Source organism: Ovis canadensis, chromosome 23, assembly GCF_042477335.2.
Source record: "Ovis canadensis isolate MfBH-ARS-UI-01 breed Bighorn chromosome 23, ARS-UI_OviCan_v2, whole genome shotgun sequence".
In the NCBI taxonomy this organism is placed as follows: Eukaryota; Metazoa; Chordata; class Mammalia; order Artiodactyla; family Bovidae; genus Ovis; species Ovis canadensis.
In genome coordinates this window covers 61,101,522-61,123,409 of record NC_091267.1, presented here as the reverse complement: position 1 = coordinate 61,123,409, position 21,888 = coordinate 61,101,522, and the positions used below count along the sequence as shown (strand labels likewise).

Genomic DNA, 21,888 nt, shown 5'->3' with positions numbered 1-21,888 from the left:
GGTAGGTATACAAAGACCTTTGGAAGCTCAAGGTCTTATGGGGTTAATTTTGTTCATAAATAAAAACTTTGGGTTGAAAGACTCTTTAAAGAAGAGGAAGTAATTAAAACTGCCTGATTTAAATCCCCTAGACTTCTAGGTCTTAAAAATTGACCTGTTTTGCTAGGCATACCTAAAGAATTAGTAGTCAAGTTAAAAGAGGGCTAGGTGCAGGCCATTGACGTAAATGCATGTGGAAGAAAATGGGTATCAAAGGCTCGTGTTAGATAGAGAGGACATTTTGCTAGAATAAACAGGCCTCAGACTGGCATTTGTTATCTCCTATACTGATGCCCTAAGTGAGCTGAAATGGCACAGAATAGAAAATAACAATCTGTACTTCTTCTTCTTAGTTATCTAAGGTTAGAAGCATATCTTTTAATAGAAATGTCAAGACAGCTTGACTTACGTTTAATTCTGTGGCAGTATTCTTTTGTTTGATTTAATTTTGGTAAAAGGCAATACATTGGCATAGTTTTAAAATCTGTATATATTTTATGTGTACACATATATACGTATGCATATGTAAAAACAGAATGAACAAACATTGAAAATTTTTCTCTTCCCCTCCCTCTCCCCACCTCAAGTAACTCTGGTTCACTCTGTGTGTGTGTGTGTGTGTGTGTGTGTGTGTGTGTGTGTGTCTGGTTCACTGTGTGTGTGTGTGTCTTTCCTGTACACTTGCGCAGATACTGGAAGATATTTTTACTGTCCTTTTTTTTTACACAGAGTAGCTTAAAAATACTGTACATTTTTTCAACTTAATATTTTATTTGCTAGCTCTTTCTTTGTCAATTAATAGGGAACTTTATTATATACTAGATTAATATATAATTTTTTTGTTGCTACTTTCCATTTTTATTATTTCAGTGTTTTAATCCCCCCCGCTTGTATTTTTCCATAAAATTTTCAGATCATAAAGTGCGCAAATCACCATGCTCAGTAGGTTTTGATTTGACAGATGCACATAGAGTCAGTCAGTTCGCTTGCTCAGTCATGTCCAACTCTTTGCGACCCCGTGGACTGCAGCACGTCAGGCCTCCCTGTCCATCACTACAGTATATCAAGATAAAGAAGGTTTCATTCAGTCACTCAGGAAGTTCTTCGTTCTCTTTCCCTCCAGAGGCAACTGCTGTTGGGATTTTTGTCGAATTTATCGAATCATTCAGAATATAGGCTTTCATGTTCAGCTTCTCTGAGCGAGATATTTCTGAGATTGATCCATGTTGTATCAGTAATTCTTCTTTTTCCAGATATTTTGCCTTTGAAGATCTTTTGCCTCGGGCTTCCCATGTGGCTTCAGCGGTAGAGAACCCACTTGCTAATGCAGGAGACTTCAGAGACAAGAGTTCCCCTGGGTTGGGAAGATTTCCTGGAGGAGGGCATGGCAATCCACCCCAGTATTCTTGCCTGGAAAATCCCATGGACGGAGAAGCCTGGCAGGCTGCAGTCCATGGGGTCACAAAAGAGTCGGACACGACTTAGTGACTCAACAACAACATACCATAGGGTCTGTGGATGACTTGTCATTACATGCCATTCTTTTCAAAATACATGATGATGGAAACTGAGGGAGTCCTCTTGGGAGGTCTTGAACTACATGTCCACATACATAAAGACTAGAAGGAAAGAGAAAATTGTCCTAAGTTTGGTCTGGTTTTTTATAGTGATGTAAATTGAAAGCCATTTCTGGGAAGAAATTAGCATTTCTAGAAAAATTTAGGCAATTTTCTAACCTTGTCTAAACAACCAGGCACTTACCCACCCACCCGCTGATTGTCAGGCACTGTTTTGCTCTCTTTGTTAAATATTCTATGTATACTTGAAGCAGATTCTATAAATGTCAGTTAGATAGTGGTTGATAGTATTGTACAGCTCTTATTATGGTATATAGATTTTTTTTTTTATAGTCTGACTGTCCTAAGAGTTAGTGAGATAACTCTGATGACTGATTTGTTCATTTCTTTCTTTAGATATGTCAGTTTTTAACTTCATGTATTTTGAAATGCATACAGGTCTTCTGATGAATTGGCCCTCTCAATGAAATATGTCTGTTTATCTCTGGTAATATTTTTAGACATGAGTCTTTCTATTTCTGGTACTATGCTTTATTAAACTCACTGCTTATATGAACTATATTTCCACTCGTGTATTTTCAGCCCATCTATATATTATATTTAAAGTATACCCTTTTTGGTAGACATTTTGCATACTGTATTCATTCTGACAAGTCTTTCTTAATTGGAATATATGGTGTATTTATGTATAATGTTAACACTGATAGGGTTGGGCCTACTCTTTGTTTTACTCTTTACACTTTACTTTGTTTTCAGTTATTATCTGTTACTTGTTTTTTCTTTCCTTTGGACATAATTTTTAGTATTTTGTTTTATTAATAGTTTTCTATATGCACTTTAATTATATCTCTTGGCTGTTTGAGGAGGGGGTTCCTTTCCCAGTGATAGTATGTATTTTTAGCTTTGCAATAGTGTAGTGATTCTAAAAAGCCTCTTGTTTCCTCTGCTGCCCTTGTCATTTAAATTACACCCACATACCTTTAGTTACAGGTTTTTTTTCTGTTGTTGGTCATAATCTTTTTGTAGAAATGAAGAGCTGAAATGAATACTGTTTTTTATATTTGCTTACATACCTATACTTTCTAGTTTTTTGAAAATTTCCCCTGTGATTTAACTTAACATCTGTTGTCATTTCTCTTTATCCTGAATTTTGTTGATTATGGATTTTAGGTTGAGGGTTTTTTTTCCCTTGGTGCTCTTTAAAGCTGCTATTCCATTAACCTGCAGGCTTCCATTGTTTCTAATGAGAAATTGTTATTATGCCTCTCCACGTCTGAATTGTTGTGGTTAGGCAGCTGTCAAAGTTAAAAGCTACGTGTCGTTGGTTAAAGGTGATAAAAAGCAAATTTTATTCAGTAACTATTGCCATCAGAGTGGCAAGATGTGAGCCCAATTCCAATTTGCACAGAGGTGACTGGAATAACGAGTAGCATGGGGGTCAAGGGTGGGGTCTGCAACATAGTCAGAGAAGTGAACAATTATATACAGCAAGTGAGCTAGAGGTTTGGTCCATGTCACTGATTTAGGCCATCTGTGTTTGGCGAAAAGCATTTATCAGAAGTTAGGGTTCTGCCTTTCCTTAGAGGGCAGACTGGGAGGCAGACAGATGCCCTTTTTTCCTGATGATCAGTTACATTTCAAAGGAATGGTTTTCAGGTCCTCCCCTCCTGAGTTGTAGGAGTCATATATACATTTCAAAGAGACAGGAAGGATTTACAATTGTAGGCTTTTTAAAGTAGATGCTCCTCAGGAAAAGGAGGTCAGAAACCTATCTATCAGTATTGGCTGGGACAAATGGTAAATTCTTTTGGCAGTCTTGAGCATTTCCAGACCGGAACTCCAAAGGGTCTGTGTCACACGACGAGGCCTTAGGTTTCTAGAAGCCATGTTAGAGTTTGGTCAAGTCTTCTGCTGCAGAGGTTTGGATGGAGTCCTTTGTGGAAAGTTTTCATAGTTCTCACCAGCTTAAAGATTTTCTTTTCAGCGTTTGTTTTTAGCAGTTTGACAGTGATATGCCCTAGTGTGTTTTTGGTTGTTTCATGGGTGTTATTTTTAAACTGCTTATTATTCACTGAGTTTCTGGGAAGTATAAGTTTAGTTTTTCACTGAAGTTGAAGAGTTTCAGCTATTATTATTATTGCAAATATTTTTGTCTGTTCTTAATTGTCCTCTTTTGGGGACTGCACATGCTACTGAGACTTTTATTTTGTTATTCAGTCTTTTGTTTCATTTTAATTAGATAACGTCTGTTGATTCATCTTTAAATTCACTGACTCTTCTGTCTTCTCCCACTATCAGGTTAATTTTTAATTTCTGATTTTGTAGTTTTCAGTTCTAGAGTTTTCGTTTGTTTTTATAATTTCCCTGAGATCCCTATTGTTTCATTAAGTCCATGAACGTGCTCATAGCGGTTACTTCAAGATTCTTGTCTGTTAGTTCATCTTAGTGGTCTGTTTCTAACGGCTCTTTTTTCTTTTAACCAGAGGGTAACAGTTTCTTATTTCTTCACATGCTTAGTATTTTGTGATTTTTGTATTGGATATTTGGGACAAAATATCATAGAGACTAAATTCTCTTATCTTTCTCTGAAAAGTGTTGATTTTTGTTCTTACAAATAGTTTTGGGTGACCTTAAAGTGCAAACTGCTTCTGAGGAAAGGAGTAGCTGAAATCTGAGCTTAGTTCTTTCAGACTTTCAAGTGCTGGTTTTGAACAGGCCTCCAGAGCCTCTCCCACAGGGACAGTTTAGGGTCTGGCCAGAATTCACACTCCTGGTTTGATGTGTTTTGTTTTTTTTTTTCCTTCCCCCTTTGTGGCTTCTTTCCTTCATTATGGGATTTCCCTCTTCTTTTTCCAGCCTTTCCGGTAGCCCCAGATCCACCCTCTGATCCTGCAGGTCGTTAAAAGCGCCGTTTTTTGCTTCAGGTCTAGTTCCCCTGGGTGACTTCCACTGTGGGGTGCCTTAAGATGCAGAGCCACTCAGATGCATCTCTCACCTGGTGTAGTAGCCCCTATAGAGGTTGACTTCCCTTCAGTTTGTGTCTGTTTTTTGTGTCTCTCCACTGTTATCAAATAATTGGTTTTGTTTTCCAGTAGTCAGTTTTATTATATTTTGTTTAAAGGCTATCATTTATCCACAGGAAGGTTTGCCTGATTGAGGCTGTTCTACTGGCAGAACCTCTGTTCTGTTGTGTTTGTGTATTCCTTTATTAATTTCATACAGTTTCCACTGTTGAAGATTATAATGTGTTTCAGGAACTAGTAGAGCCAGTTGCTTCTTCATGGGCATTTTCTTGGTCATTCTTGTAATTTTTTTTGATATGTTATATTTTGGGCAATTTTGAGTCTTAAAATTGTTTTTTTTTTAATTTTTGTTGAGTCCATCAAATATAGAAATTTGGCAGAAATGATATTGCTATCATGTTAGCTTCCTATTTAGGAAGAGGTATGTTTTTCTCTTTGGTTGATTTTTGTGTTCTTTAGTAATAATTAAAACATTTATTTTTATAGTTTTGACACATTTATAATTATATTTATCCTAGGTATTTTGTATATTTTGATATAAATTGATTCTTTAAGAAAATTTTCATATATAAATGAGGAAAAATTTTACTTGATAGAAGCAAATTCCTTATTTTTGAATAAACCTTCCAATTTGCATGAGAGAGATTACAATGGTCAATAGAATTGAGGCTTAAATACCCTGTGATGGCAGTGGAAAAGTAGCTGAGTTAAGAGTTGGGATGTAGTTCTGTCTGCCTCTAGATTGATTGCATGCTTTTAACAGCTACTGTTCATTGTTCTCTGATAAATTTCAGGGCTTGAATAAAGCACAACTTAAGCTCTTCATGCCCTGTTACATTTCTGCTTCTCATGTCAGCTCCAGAGTTTCTTGAATGAAATATTTATTTGAGCCTCAAGAGCAGAATAGCCACATTATGTACTCTTCTCAGTCATTTTCCTTCAACTGTTTTTAAAGAGAGAAGAGGAAGATGTATACTGTTCCTTCAGAGGTTTAAATTCAGATTCATGAAACTCCAGAATTGGGTTGGTTTCATTGTGTTTTAAACCACTTGGTGCTATATGTTTCCAGTAGATATTTGATAAGTATCTTATATAAAAGAACCATTTGTGTCATGGTTTTTTAGTCAGCACACCTTTGGGAGAAAAGAAAAGGTCTGAATTAGCCTCCAGTTTGGCCTTTTCTGACTTTTGTAGTCTGAGAAGTGGAAGTTAGACTTGTGAAGCCTGAAAAATCCAAGATAATCTGTAAAAATGTCTCAACAAGCTGCTCCAAAGTGTCTGAAAATGCATTTTGCAAAGCCACCCCGAGTGCAGCTCAGTAACCCTGCAGGAGGCCCTGAGCAGCCCCACCAGACTGGACGAGTTGCCCAGCCTCAGGAAGGCAGCGCTTTTCACATTGACCTTTGAAATGCTGAGTGAGTGAGCTTCTTAGCAAAGGATGCTCAAAAGTTGTTTTGAGTTGTTTCTTTCTCTTCCTTTTAAGTTTTGATGATTTTGTAACAGGTAAGAAGTTGGAATGGAGTTTCAGAAATTGTTTTTTGACTCTCGTTTTTTAAAAAAATACGACTTGCTACCTGAGATCCCTTTGGCAGTCAGTAGTTCGATTCCAGACTGTTTATTAAGCTCTTCTTTTCCCCTCTTCTCACACAGATGAAGTGGTGGCAGGGAAAATAGGCAGACTTTTATCTGGGCTGTCCTTGTTCTTCAAAGAAATGGGGAAGAAAAATTTTGATTTTTGAAATTTCAAATCAGATTTTTCAAAAAATCTTTCCGGTGTATGTCTTTCAGGTTAAAAACTAGATACAGCAACTTTGTCATAGTCATAGTGTCTTTTACAAGTTTTGTACTTTCACATATCTTTAATCCTTGTAGCGATTTCTTAAAAATTTTCAGGTAGTGTGCTATGCTAGGATGACTTCAAAATCCATTTCCTTGTCCTTTGTAGTAATAAGAGCAATAATAATTTTCAGTGAAACTGAATATGTATCTTAAATAAGCTTGAAATTTTAACTGGTTTTAATTGAAATTTTATCTATGTTAAAAATACCAGTTGACATCCATTTTTAGATTTTTTTTTAAACTGGATTATAAAATGAAGCACTGTTAGTAAGACTTAATGGCATAGGAGCCTCTGTTGTGAGCAGAGGAAATTGGAAAAGGCACAGGTATGATTTCATTAAGCTAGAGAGCATTGGTGTTCACATTTTAAAAACATAATCATGACTTATCTGGAGTCACATGTTCCATTTTATTGGCTTCCTTCATATAGAAAATATAGAAATCAGCACTAAATGCCCGTGTAAAAGTGAAGCAGTGTATATTTTCTGGGTGAAGGAAGTATTCTGTACATTTTCCATGTTTTACATCATGGTAATTTGAATAACCATGCTTCCATGTTCACATCAATTTTTTGTTTTTCAATTTATGCACAGCACTTGCTCTGAAATTTGGGGACTGAGTACACCAAATACGATAGATCAGTGGGATACAACAGGCCTTTACAGCTTCTCTGAACAAACCAGGTGAATATTCTGCCCTCTATGGAATCCTAGAGATCTTGTGGGAGGGAGGGTGTTTTGGAAGACCTGAAGTGGGTTGCTTAGTATAATTTTGCCTAGGATGTTTCCTTAATGTAAAATAAGGCATGGCATTTAAAATAACTGCTTGCCACTACTAAAAATATATTAAATGTTTCCGCTGACGTGTTGATCAATGAAATTCTAGTTTTGAATCTTCTTTAAATTACTGCATCCCCTAAAGAATAGAAGCTTCAATAACTATATTCTCATTTTAGTGTGAGGGTAGATTATAATCTGTTGTTGGCCTAATTTTTCAGTAGATACATAACCAGTTTTTGCTAAATTTCTTGCTGTCATCTAAATCTCATCTTTATACTAATAAGTACATGGTTATTTACTGAACCCCTTATGTCACAATTAATGGTAGGCTGACTCGTTTTGGTTATTTTTTTTTTAATCACCTTATTCTCTTTTTGAGCATATTGGTATTTGTCCATTTCATCTCATCATTTTCATCACCATCTGTATTTATGTGTGAGCTATAGAAAATATACCTCAGTACTCAAAACAGTCACAACTGGGTAATGAGTCACGTTAGTTTTAGTAAGTTACTTTTACATCATTGTTGGTATTTGTCATTCTTCACACTAGTTCCTTTTTTTGATAGTTCAGTCACCTATAGAAGTAATGCCCTAAGCCTCCCTGAGTAAGAGTTTGAGTCACTAAAGATAGAAGTTGATAACATTTTTCAAGTGTAGCTGTATGAGACTTTAAAAAAACAAAACATTTTTCCTCCAAGCGGCTACCTGTTCATTGATTGACGTTTGAGTCATTTGTGTAGCATGTTTATAAGAAAAATACCCTAGTGCTGCTGCTTACCTTTATATCAGATCCATTAGATAGTACGTTTTCCTTCCTTGTACTCACTAAAACTAACTAAATGTCTGTCATTCCTTTTTTTATGCTCTTAATGTACTAGTTTAGCCCAATTGAGTATGTTTATTTTTTTTAAAGTTCCCATCTTTCTTCTCCCCTTGCTTCCCAACAGGTCTCTAGATGGTCGTCTTCAGGTGTCCCATCGAAAAGGACTGCCTCATGTAATATATTGCCGATTATGGCGCTGGCCTGATCTTCACAGTCATCATGAACTCAAAGCAATTGAAAACTGCGAATATGCTTTTAATCTTAAAAAGGATGAAGTATGTGTAAACCCTTACCACTACCAGAGAGTTGAGACACCAGGTAGGAAAATTAGTTTTTCCCCTCGTTTTAGTTAAATGCTTGAATTTAAGTATATTAGGTACTCTTACACCTAATTGACCCAGGAAACTTTACTATAAAACTCTAATAGTGAAAAGTGAAAGTGTTAGTTGCTCAGCTGTGTCCGACTCTTTGCTTCCCCATGGACTGTAGCTCACCAAGCTTCTCTGTTGGTGGCATTCTCCAGGCAAGAATATTGGAGTGGGTTGTCATTCCCTTTTCTTCCTGACCCAGGGATCAGACCCAGGTCTCCCGCATTGCAGGTGGATTCTTTACCATCTGAGCTACCAGGGGAGCATAAAACTCTCATTAAAGTTGCCTTGAATTCAGTATATTTTTTGGCAGTAATTAAAAATACTAAAAAAATGTTGATTATATATTATGGAAAAATGTATCTTAGAGGGAAAGATATGTTAGTTTCTTGAAATAACATTTCACATCAAAGTACATATCTAGGAAATTCTAATCCTATAGACACAGTCTGCTTAGAACTGAATAAGTCTCATTACCTGTCTGCTGCATTAACTGTTTTAAGTCATTTCGCTCTTTGGTTTTTTGATGTGTTTTAATGATACCATTTGTAACTAAGCAGTTTAGTAAAACTCAGAGCAGGACTTAGTTTACTTAGTACTTGAAATTTACTAGAATGCAGCTATATTTAGGGGGGGGAAAGCTTGATTTCACAAATTTTTTTGCAACCTTTCCAGTGAGGATTTATGAACTTCTGTGGTCATGTAATACGATCAGGATCACACTTTCCCCAGAAGTACGAGATAAGTCAGAACTTGGAGATTTAGATTGTGGACTTCGTGGTAAATTAAAATCATAATCAGGTTTGTCAGTTTCTCAGTAGCCAAATAAGTTGATCCTAAACTTCAGAAATTAATCGGGCTAATCCTTTTGTGTGTGGAAGCTTTTAATAAAAGGGTCCGCCCTCATCTGCTCTGCCATTAACTTGGATTTCTCCCTCTTTCAGTTTTGCCCCCGGTGTTGGTGCCCCGGCACACTGAGATCCTAACAGAACTGCCCCCCCTGGATGACTATACCCACTCCATTCCAGAAAACACTAACTTCCCAGCAGGAATTGAGCCACAGAGTAATTATATCCCAGGTATTTTTGCCTTCTGAGTCTCCTAAACTGTGAGATAGATACAAATTTTGTTCATAAACATTCATCTATTAATAAATTAATAAGTTATGGTTTGGCTTTTTAAAAATTTTAGTTCTGCAGACATAGCAACATATATGTTGTACTGAAAAATGAGGAAACTTCTATTTTAGTTCTGTTTCATCTGGGACTCAGTAATGCTGAAAAATAAAATGAATTACATAATTCTCAAATTCTGCTCTATTACATTATATGTCCAGTACAAACTAAAGGTATAAGCATGAGTGTTTAGCTGTACATTGGATTTTTTGGTGTTTTAATTTTTTTCTCCGTGTGTAGTATTTATCTATTCCACTTTTATGTTTTATTTATACCACTGAAAATGTGTAAGGAACTTCAAGTTTCAGCTATAGTGAAAAAATTGTCTTAATGTGTCTCATCGTGGAAATAATGCTTGTTCATTGGAGGTAAAGACTTTTTAAAAACAGCTAATTTTAAGGTTAAAAAGTGTTTTCTGACTATCTTAATGCTTTTTTATTTTATTACTATTTATTCCAAAATAAGATTTAAAGCTGCTTTTATTAGGAAACAAACATTTTGAGGAGATAGTACAGGGCAGAGAGTTTGTTGTGGAAAATAGGGGCTAGGACAAGTGGAAGCAAGGTGAACACAAGGCATTTTGTAGGGAGAGGAATTTGATTGGAAGTAGTTACATTTGTGAGTAGTGTGTTGGATTGAGGGAGCCCTTAAATCTGATGTAGAAGTTAGTATAATTCAGCAATCCTTAGGAAACTGAGGTGTAAGCATTTGCTCTTGTAAGACACCTACCCAGTGATTATGTAGAAAGATGTTAATCAAAATGTTTGACTTTTACCTGTGGAGATATTTGGGCTGATTTTCCATCATCTTTGTTTAAATTTGGGTCTTTTACAAAGTGGAAAATCACGTGTAGATTATACTTAACCTGCTTTTCCGGACAGTGCCTTGGTGTTCACTTTTTATTCCACTGCGAAAGAAATTGTAACATTTCCTCCAAGACACTAGTATTATACCTTTGTTGTCTACTACTTTATATATAAATAATAATGGAGAAAAATGAAAAAGAATAGCATATTTACCAGTTCAGTATTTTTCCCTGTTTACACCTTTGAGACCTGGTGGTTAAACTGGCAAAGCTTAGCTCTTTTTAATTTTATTTAACTTTTAAAATAGCACATAACTGAATATATTCTTATTTTTATATTCTTTGTTGTTCGAGTATTACTATGAAGGAATTTATTTTATTCTCATATTAAAAATTGGGGGGCACTGACATTTAAAATGAAAAGTTTGATACTTAAGTTAAAACTTAAAATTAACTTATTGAAGAGAGATTGTCAAGAGTTCATGAAGGAGACCTTTACCCTGCATCACCTAAACTTCTGTTTCCTGCTTGGAATTGTGATTGGTAAAATTGTATAAATTTTTTATTTTACATGAAGCGTATTCAGATATTCAAGTACTTTCTGAATATAAATATTTTGTTCATAAACCATTTTGGAAATGACAGAGTCTTACGTATTTTCAGAAAGTAATTGACCTCAGTTTTGTGTAGCAGCAGTCTTATTTGAATTTAATTTTCTGCCTCAAGCATTCAGGATTTACTGTTTAGAAATCACTCAAGCAATCTACTTTTTAGGTAGAATTCAGGCTAGACCATTCCTGAACTATATTACCATATTTTGCCCTATAGAACCTAGTGTAGTATGTCAGCCTGTTATTACTTTGTAATCCTGAAACCTGTGTGCCTGTGTTGTGTGTCTAAGTACCATTTATGATGGCCATTAGTTAAAAAAAATTCTCTTTGATTACTAATTTCTTTTAAACATACTGATTAAGAACTGAGGCATCTTTGAAGTTATATTCTTGGCTCTTGCCCCAGAAATATACAAATGAGAATGAGCCAGCTATGTAAATAATAGCTAAGACAATGTGCACAGAGAGCTCAGTTGTGTTACAAGTGGGTTTTAAGGATTCACCTATAAGGTTTGGGTCAGAACCTGAATCATAAGCCCTCAGTATCCAATACTATTTTTATAGTGATGTTATGTAACACTATATGTTATTTGGAGTGATTTGTTGGTTATCTATGGTAGCTGGGAGAAAAGGCATTGAGATTAAATTGAAGCTGTACTTGATTTGTTCCAAACTTTTGTAGAAACGCCACCTCCTGGATATATCAGTGAAGATGGAGAAACAAGCGATCAGCAGCTGAACCAAAGCATGGACACAGGTAAAAAAAACTTTCAAAGTTACTCAGTAATTAAATACACAATTTTGTCATGTTTGAAATTCACTGAAATTATTACTAACCCATATATTTAGAAAAGTTGGGACACCTATCAAAAAAAAATGGAATCTTTTATTTTGATTTAATCATATTTGAGCAGTCAGAGAGAGGGTGACCCTCTTTGTCAGTGAAAGATTAACACGTACTACTCTGCAGAATAATTGTTAAGATTTTCTCTTATTAGAGTTAAATAAAAATCAGGGAACACTCAGATATTTTTCAAGTGTTTTGTGGTTCTGTTGAAAGTTCTAGGGACTTTATAAATAAATGTCTTTGTAATGAAAGACTAACTAACTGAATAACAGGTTTTCAGAGGAACTTGGAAATAAGATATGGGGATCAGCTTTTTAGCGCTCTTCCAACTTAATAGTGTTGATTTATAGTAGATTGCTTACATAAAGTACCTTGTATATTGTACTCGACCTACTTCAGTTTCTAATACTTCGCTGTCAACTTTAAACACAATGAAGAAAAAATTTTGACATGTAATAAATGTTACACACATAGAGAAGTTGTTATATAACAGAATGTGTATAACCCATCATAACTAGTAGGTTACCAGTGAAGTAGCTGTGATGTACCTGTAATTGTATATCTTGATCTATTCCATCCTGGTTGTATCTTAAGGATTGGACACCTTAATATCACAACCTGCCAAGTTACAGCATAGCTTTTCTACACAGTGTATACTAAGGCATTCTGTATTTATGATAATCTAAGTGGTTTTCTCGGAGAAGGCAATGGCACCCCACTCCAGTACTCTTGCCTGGAAAATCCCATGGATGGAGGAGCCTGGTGGGCTCCAGTCCATGGGGTCGCTAAGAGTCGGACACGACTGAGCGACTTCCCTTTCACTTTTCACTTTCATGCATTGGAGAAGGAAATGGCAACCGACTCCAGTGTTCTTGCCTGGAGAATCCCAGGGACGGGGGAGCCTGGTGGGCTGCCGTCCATGGAGTCGCACAGAGTTGGACACGACTGAAGCGACTTAGCAGCAACAGTAGCAGCAGCAAGTGGTTTTCTAAATGGCAGGGGCTTGGGTGGTTGGCTTTATAATAATTCTGTTGCTTAAATTCTTTCATTATTTTGATTTCCAAGTAAAGAAGCTTCTGCTATAGCTAATCATACTTTATAGCTTTTCAGAATAGTAAATAACAAAGAAAAGTAGATGATGGTCATTTGGTATAGCATGTTGTGAATCTTTTTCTTTTTTAATTTTGGCTGAATGACTTATGGGGTTCTTCATTCCCTACCCTCAGCACAGAGCCCTAGCCACTGGACCTCACAGAACTGTATTCCTAAATCAGACATGTTCCTTTTTGTCCTGTGATGGACAGTTGCTTCTGTGACACTTAGACATGAATACCATAAAAATATACTCTGATGACATCATTAGTCATCAGGGAAAATGCAAATAAAATCATGGCATATCACTTCACACCCTCTAGAATGGCTGTAATAAAAAAAGTCCAACTCTTTGTGAACCCATGGACTGTAGCTGCCAGGCTCCTGTGTCCATGAGATTTCCCAGACAAGAATCCTGGAGTGGGTTGCCATTTCCTTCTCCAAGGAATCTTCCTGACCCAGGGATCAAACCCAGGTCTCCTGCATTGCAGGCAGATTCTTTACCACTGAGCCACCAGGGAAGCGCCATAATCAGAAGAATAAGAAGTCTTGATGAAGATTGGAGAGGTTAAGAGTCTTCATACATTGCTAGTGGGAATGTAAAATGGTTCAGTTACCTTGGAAAGATTTGCTGTTCTTCAGAGTTTAATATAGAATAACAATAAGACCCAGCAGTTTCACTCGAGAAAATTGAAAGCATTTCCAAACTAAACTTGCACATAAATGTAAGCATTATTCATAGTAGTCTGAAAGTAGAAATGACCCAGATTGTCTATCAGATGGTTAATGGATAAATTAAATGAGTTATATCCATACTTGGGAATATTATCCAACCACATAAAGGAATGAAATACTGGTGCATGCTACAACATGGGTGAACTTTGAAAGCATTATATTAGGTGAAAGAAGCCAGGCACAAAAGGCCATAAGGATTCCAGTTTGTGCCCGTTGGATCCTGTAGGTGAAACATGAGAGGAGCAATAAGATGAATATAATCACTGGTTAGGCACATCCCTGGTGGCTGAGTCAGTAATAAATCCACCTGCAGTGTGGGAGACCTGAGTTCCATCCCTGGGTCTGGAAGATCCCTTAGAGAAGGAAATGGCACCCCATACTAGTTTTCTTGTCTGGAAAATCTCATTGACAGAGGAGCCTGGTGGGCCACAGTCCAGGGACCTCTCTGGAATGGTGGAAGGTTCTAGGTGTGTGCTGTCCACGTGGCCACATGCTGCTAGGAGTACTTGACGTAATTGGTGCAGCCAAGAACCTGTGTTTTTATCTTTATTTGATTTAAACAGTGACATGTGGCTAGAGGTGGTTGTAACCCATCTGATGGCTATCGTGCAGGTGGTGTTTGGGGTCAGAGATCAGCTGTCTGCAGGGCTGCGTCTCCTGGAGCCAACCTAGTCCTGAGCAAGTGCTCAGGGTTGGAGGACCATGGCCATGCCCATGGGTGACCCCACGAGAGAGCACCTCTGAGTATGCACACCTCATCTTAGGACTGTGGGGCAAGGGTGCAGCAGGAACAGGCCTCACTCACTGCCTGACTCTCTGGACCTGTCTCCCCAGCTGCATGGAAATCCATGGTCACCGTGTAGGCCAGAGCTGGGAGGATGGGGAGGCTGCAGGCCAGCTCCTCTCCCCATGTCCCAAGGGCTGCTGATGCCCGGCTGACCATGCGCCCACCTGCTCGCAGCTGTCCTGTGCTTCTCAATGAATGTGATCAAGAACACACACTTTGTGTTTGACCAAGACCAGGTTCACGGATAGCCGTTGTGATGGTGGTAGCCACTGCCTATTGGTGGTGGCCCAGGCCTTCATGAACTTTTGCTCCACATCCAAGCACAAGTTGGGCAAGGACTTGCCCTCCAACAAGCTGGTCTATGCCAAGGACGTCCCTAACTATAAGACTGTAAGAAAACCTTGAACTGTGTGGATCACAACAAACTGATCTCTTATCAGACCACCTTACCTGTCTCCTGAGAAACCTGTATGCAGATCAAGAAGCAACAGTTGGAAACAGACCAGTTCAAAATTGGGAAAGGACTGTGTCAAGGCTGTATATTGTCACTCTTTGTTTAACTTACATACATCATGTGAAAAGCCGGACTGGATGAATCAGAGGCCGGAATCAAGATTGCTGGGAGGAATATCAACAGCCTCAGATATGCAGATGAAACCACTAATGACAGAAAGTGAGGAAGAACTAAAGGGCCTCTTGATAAAGGTGAAAGGGGGGAGTGAAAAAGCTCAGTTAAAACTCAGCTTTCAGAAAACTCAGATTATGGCATGTGGTCCCATCACTTCATGGCATATAGATGGGGAAATAATGGAAACAGACTTTATTTTCTTGGGCTCCAAAATCACTGTGGACAGTGACTGCAGCCATGCGATTAAAAGATGATTGCCTTGGAAGGAAAGCTGTGACAAACCTAGACAGAGTATACAGAGATAGCAGAGACATCTGTAGTCATGTCATACAGACGTGACTATACGACAAAGGTCTGTATAGTCAAAGCTATGGTTTTTCTAGTAGTCATGTACAGATGTGAGAGTTGGACCATAAAGAAGGTTGAGCCAAAGAACTGACACTTTCAAACTGTGGTGCTGGAGAAGACGCTTGAGAGTATCTTGAACAGCAAGGAGATCAATCCAGTCAGTCCTAAATGTTATCAACCTTGAATATTCATTGGAAGGACTGCTGCTGAAGCTCTAGTACTTTGGCCACCTGATGGGAAGAGCCAACTCATTGGAAAAGACCCTAATGCTGAGAAAAATTGACTGCAAAAGGAGAATGGGGTGGCAGACAGATGGGATGGTTAGATGTCACCACCGACTCAATGGACATGCCTTTGAGCAAACTCTGGGTGATAATGAAGGACAGGGAAGCCTGGCATGCTGCAGTCCATGGGAGCCCAAAGAGTCGGACATGACTTAGCAACTGAACAACAGTAATCACTAGTTATGGTAATGGATCAAAATCCAGCGGGGGTGGGGGGGTGCGGAATAAGCTGAATCAAAATGAATTCATTGTTTTGGGGCTAGCTTTGAACATAACCTGATATTTCTAATTCTGTTTCAGTGGAGGGAAATGTTACTGTCTTTTTCAAAATGACACATTTAAAAGTATTTACTGTAAGGACAGTGACAGTGTGAATATTTGAGATGCTAAAAAAAAAAAGTAGCTTTAATACTAGTCTTCTACCTGCTGTCTATTCTCTTAGCGCAATGACAAGAATTTTCTGACTGCTGCAGGATCCCAATTTAGAACAAAATTGACCTCTCTTTAAACTCTGGTCCATACTTTTCCTGAGGGAAGACATGATTAAATTAATCTTTGAAACCCTTCTGGGATAGAAGGAGTTAATAGTTTTTAAAAGGGTAACCAGAGGGGGCATTCCCTGGTGGTCCAGTGGTTAGGACTCTGTGCTTGCACTTCAGAGGGCACAGGTTTAATCTCTCTTGGGAGAACTAAGATCCTGCAAGCCTCCGGACCAAAATAAATAAAATTTAAAAAAAAAAAGCCAGTGGACAAAGTCAAGCCTTCATTCTTTAAACCCTGTGGACATTAGGGCTCAGGCTGAATGAACATCATAAGAAATACAGGTTTGGTTTAGTTCTAACCTTCTCTTCTTGGAACCTGGTCATTTGGTGTACCCCTAGATAAGGTTCACGTGCTCTACTCAGAAGACAGGGTCTCTAACCAGATGCATGGCTGCTGGATAGCATGATTGGCCTCTGAGCTAGACTACCTGGACTTGAATTGTCCCTCTGCTCTATGCTAGCTTGATAATGGCATGCAGTTTCCTTATCTGTAAGCTAGGGGTAGTATAGTACCTAACTCATAGGGCTGTGGGACTTCCCCGGTGGTTCAGACGGTAAAGCGTCTGTCTACAATGCTGGAGACCTGGGTTCGATCCCTTCCCTGGAGAAGGAAATGGCAACCCACTCTAGTACTCTTGCCTAGAAAATCCCATGGATGGAGAAGCTAGGTGCAGGCTACTGTCCATGGGGTCGCAAAGAGCTGGGCACAACTGAGCCACTTCATTTCACATAGGGCTGTAACGGTAGCTGCTGCTGCTGCTAAATGGCTTCAGTCGTGTCCGACTCTGTGCGACTCCATAGACAGCAGCCCACCAGGCTCCCCCGTCCCTGGGATTCTGATGTACCTAACTCATAGTAAATACTGTATGAGTGTATTTAGAGAAAATATAAATAAGATGAATCAACAATTAAGAAAGAGAAGAAAGTTGACTGCATGGAGATGAGAAGTAAATTGAGGGAAGTGAGATCTCAGAGCAGGAACAGTTCATTGTCATGATTAGGATCTTCTCAAAATAGGAAAGTAATTTGCCAGGAAAAGAGAGTCAGGTTTGTGAACTTTAGAGTAATGGTCTTACTGGGTGTGCCATGTCTGCAGTGTTTTATAGCTTTTAGCATAGATGTATAGCTGTTATGAGATGCATGCTTCACTGTTTTAACCTTTTACTGTTACTATAAATTTATTTTTCAATTTTATTTTTCAATTGTTTATTCCTAGAATATAGAGTAAAATTTGATTATTGTCTGTTGATTTTTTTCCCTGAACTTTGCTAAAGTCACTTTTCGTATCTAGTATTCTGTAGATTCCTAAGATTTTCTGAAAACAGTTTTACTTCTTGCTTTCTCATTTTTATGCTTTTTTCTTTTTCTGTCCTGGCTAAGACCTACAGTAAACTGTTGAATAAAAATACTAAGAATGGATATTTTTACATTGTTCTTGATCATAGGGCAAATACATTTAATAATTCCCGAATAAGTGAGATGTTAATTATGGATTTTTAATGGAGTATCAGATTGAGGATGTTTCTTTCTGTTCCTGGTGCTTTGAATGTTTGTAATGAATGGCCGTGAAATTTTGTCCATACTTTTTCTGCATCTCCTGAGAGGATCATGCAGTTTTATTCCTTTTTGAAGTGAGTTTCATGAAGTGATTTTTCTGATAACAAACCAATTTTGACCTTATTTGGTTATAATAAATTGTACTTTAATAAAAATTTTTATGGGTTTGATTTGATAATTCTTTTAAAGGATTTTCAAGTCTATATTTATAAGAGATTTTGGTCTTTAGTTTTCATATAATGTTTTTCTGTAGCTTCAGTATCAGTAATGGACTCGAAATTGGATGAGATTTTCTACTATTTTCTGAAAAATTTTTGCATAGGATTGTTATTATTTCTTCCTTAACTGCTGATAGCTCCTACTAGAGAAACCATCTCTTAAAGGGAAGGGTTTTTTACATTGAAAGTTGTTTAGATTCTCTATTTTCTGTTTTTTATGTAAGTTTGGTAGCTTGTGTCTTAAAAGATAATTGTTCATTTCATCTGAGTGGTAAATTTTATTGCTATAAAGTAATTTCTAATGTTTTGTTATCCCCTTGATGTCTGTAAGATCATGCAAATCTTGATGTACCATATTTTACTTATAATACTGATAATTTATTTTTTTTCTTCTTGATAAATCTTGCAGGGGCTTTATCAGTTAATATTTTTAAGTATCCAGTTTGGGGCTTCTTAAATTTTTCTATTGTGTTTCTCTTTTTACTACTTGATTTGTTTCTATTCTTCGTTATTTTTTTCTACTTAACTTTGCATTAAATTTGGTCTTTTTAGAGCATTGTGGTTTAAATTTAGATCGTTGATTCTTTTCTATTTTTTTCCCATTGATTCTTTTCTAATGTAAGCTTTTAAAACTGAAAATTGCCTTCCAACCCTTATTTTAGCTTCATACCACAAATTTTAATGTTATTTTTCATTATCATTTGTTGTTATCATTTAAGTATTTTCTAATTCCTTTTTTATTTCTTTGATCCATGATTTTTTAGAAGTGTAGGGGCTTTCTAGACAGTTTATTGATTTCTAACTTAATTCCATTATGTTTCATATATATTGTGTATGATCTCAGGCCTCCGAAATTGACTAAGAATTATTTTATGCCGCAGTGTGGCATACTTTGATTTACAGTTCCATTTACAGCTGAAAAGAATTTTGTGCAGTTGTAGTGTTACTCTAGATGTCATTTTTGGTTGAGGTCATTGCTGATACTGCTTAAATCTTAACTCTGACTTGTCTCTAAATGTGACTTTGGGTTTATCTCTTTCTCGTTTTAGTCCTGTGAGTTTTTGCTTCATGTATTTTGAGTCTCTTATTAAATGGTACACATTTCGAATTACATCCTTCTGATGAAGTGACTCTTGTTATAGAATGTGTCTCATATAAACATAAGCATCCATCAACGTTGTGTATAAATGATGAACCCAAGCTTTCATTGGTTCAGAGATCTTGCTTGTTTTCATATCTTTATTGCATGTATCAGGGACCCAGATGGGACGTCCACATTCCAACCTCATAGACTATGAACGCTTTCCCTCATTTCTAGTCTGATAGAAGGTGAGGTTTACTCGGAATTTTCACCTGCCTTCAACAAGTCAGATATGGGAGTTAGAATTGGCAAATGAAGAGGACTGTATCTGTGCTTGAGCTTCTCAGATTCCAGTTGCCTGTGTGTGGCCATTAAATTTTTAGCTGGTTTGTCCTTTGGCAAAAACAGTCCTGTGTGTGCTAACTTGGCAGATACTCCCAGCAATGAAAATGGTTACCACTCCCTACTTAATGTAGGAAGAGCTCATCCCTTTCAGTAAATGACTTACAATTTAAATGAATCTGTAGTTTTGGGGTCACTTTTAGTAAAAATACAATTTTTAAGTGTTTCTGATTCTTATTGTAGGAGTAAGGGTTTTTCCATAAGGGTAACCCTGTACAAGTTACTAATAGAAACAAAAGAAGAGCAACTGTATTCTCATTTTGAACACAGTTCATGCTTATAGAAAACTTGGAAATACATAGAACATAATAAAGAAACATAAAGGAAGTATGTATTTTTTAAACTGGATTTACATAGTTCCTATATCTTATTTTTGCTTAATCTCAAATTTTTACCGTTCTGTGTTAAAAGTTCAACAGTGTTTTACAGATTAAACTTCTGATGCAGCATTTTGAATTATTCAACAAGTGGATATTCATTATGAAAAATTAAAAGCAGGTATTTTAATTCATAAAAAGCAGTACCACAATGAATGTCATAGAAGGATAGATAGAAAGAGACAGAGGAATTTGCACCTAGGATCTCAGATTCTAGAAATTCTGTTCCTGACTACTACACTATTGCACTAGGCTTCCTCTGGCTTGTTTCAGAAGAGATGGAGAAAAATGCCTGCTTTTGCAGTATTTGCTGAGGTAGGACTTGGTTGGTGATCAGGTAGGGATATGGTGGAAGGAGTAAACCAGCATGATGATCAGTTTTTTGAAAGGTTTGTGAATGTGATTGGTCTCTGTATTCAGTAAATGAGTTTTTTTAAAGCATATGTTTAAGCCTTTTTTGGTATAAAAACAAAATCATAGATAATTTTAGTTCTTTGGGACTGTTTTTTGTAATTTGAATTTAAAGATGATAAAATGAAATTATTTTAAGGCCTTTAACTTTTCTGTCTTCCCATATATGCCTTTTGGAAGAATAAGTATTTTTTTATTGGAAAGATAATAATTTATGGTTAGTTTGTATACTGAAACTTAAAGTAAAATATACATTTCTTTGCCATTAATTTTGCTCAAGAAATTCAAACTAATTTTAATATTTCTCAAAAAGTAACAAAATAGGTACGAAATATGTAAGTCATATCAAAATGAGTCCCATTTGGAGAGAACTTGAAGTTTTAAAATAATCTGAGCAAGAATTATGCAAGATATAAAACCACAGAAGAAAGGATTGATAAACTTAAGTAAATGACATTCAGAACATTACCGCTCCATACCTTTAGAATGGCCAGAATCCGGCAGGGAAGTGGAGCAGTAGGAACTCTGATTCGTCGCTGATGGGAGCGCAGAGTGAATGGCATGGCCACTCTGGGAGACAGGTTGGCAGCTGCTGACAGGGCTGCACATCCTTAGCGTGCAGTCAGCAGTCATGCCCCTCGGGAGTCACCTAAAGTTGAAAGTTTCTGTTTCGTACACCCAGAAACTAGCACTTGGATATTTATAGTGGCTTTATTCATTAATTGCCAAAATTTAGAAGCAACTAAGGTGTCCTTCAGTAAGTGAATGAGTAAATGAACTATGGCACATCCAGACAATGTTACTCAGTGCTAAAAAGAAATCTGCCAAATAAAGGCATGAAAATACATGGAACCTTAAATGCATATTGCAAATGAACTAAAGGACATACCTGTATGATTCCAACTGTATGACTTTCTGGGAAAAAACACAGACAGCTATAGAAACAGTAAAAAGATCAGTGATTGCTAGGGATTTAAGGGGAGGGAGGGATTAATACACAAAGATTTTTAGGGCAGTATAAGTATTCAGTATGCTACTACTATAATGGTGAATACATGTCATTGTACATTTGTCAAAATTTATAGAATGTACAGCAGCCAAAGATGAACCCTAATATAAATTATGGACTTTGAGTGATAATGTCTATGTAGGTTCCTCAGTTGTAGTAAATGTACATTGTGATGCGAGACACTGATGACAGGGGAGGTTGTACATTTGTGGGTAAATGGGAAGCCTTGTATATTATTAATGCTCAATTTTACTGTAAAGCTAAAACTGGTCTAAAAAATAATATTATTAAAATTTTTTTGATTTTGAAAGATAAAACCAAAAAACTTGGGGGAAATATGTATAAGAAGTCTCATAATTGATTTCTAGATTTAAAACCACAAATCAAGAGGTTAAAGACAGTGCTTAATAGATAAATGGACATAAAGGACATGAGTGCACTATTTATAGCAAAATAAAAATAAATAAAAATTTTAAATGTAGGAGTTGCCCCATTTAAATCTTTCAAATTGTCATATGTCAAAAGGTAG

At 36.8% G+C, this 21,888-nt stretch overlaps 1 protein-coding gene and 1 long non-coding RNA gene across 7 annotated transcripts in view; one reads left to right on the top strand and one right to left on the bottom strand.

Moving 5' to 3' along the window:
- SMAD2 (SMAD family member 2) overlaps positions 1-21,888 on the top strand; it is an 84,530-nt gene that overhangs the window by 52,075 nt on the left and 10,567 nt on the right. For 3 of the 6 annotated variants that reach the window (XM_069568490.1, XM_069568492.1, XM_069568491.1), the window contains exons 3-6: positions 7,072-7,161; positions 8,207-8,400; positions 9,395-9,529; positions 11,724-11,798. In XM_069568490.1, coding sequence (XP_069424591.1) covers positions 7,072-7,161; positions 8,207-8,400; positions 9,395-9,529; positions 11,724-11,798 — 494 coding nt within the window. The remainder of the gene's footprint in view (positions 1-7,071; positions 7,162-8,206; positions 8,401-9,394; positions 9,530-11,723; positions 11,799-21,888) is intronic. The other 3 variants (XM_069568493.1, XM_069568496.1, XM_069568495.1) reach the window with 1 other exon arrangement.
- On the bottom strand, positions 514-20,983 carry LOC138428158 (uncharacterized). The gene is made up of 2 exons (XR_011252307.1): positions 20,830-20,983; positions 514-1,658 (listed from the first exon to the last, which is right to left on the bottom strand). It is a non-coding gene; the product is annotated as an uncharacterized lncRNA (long non-coding RNA).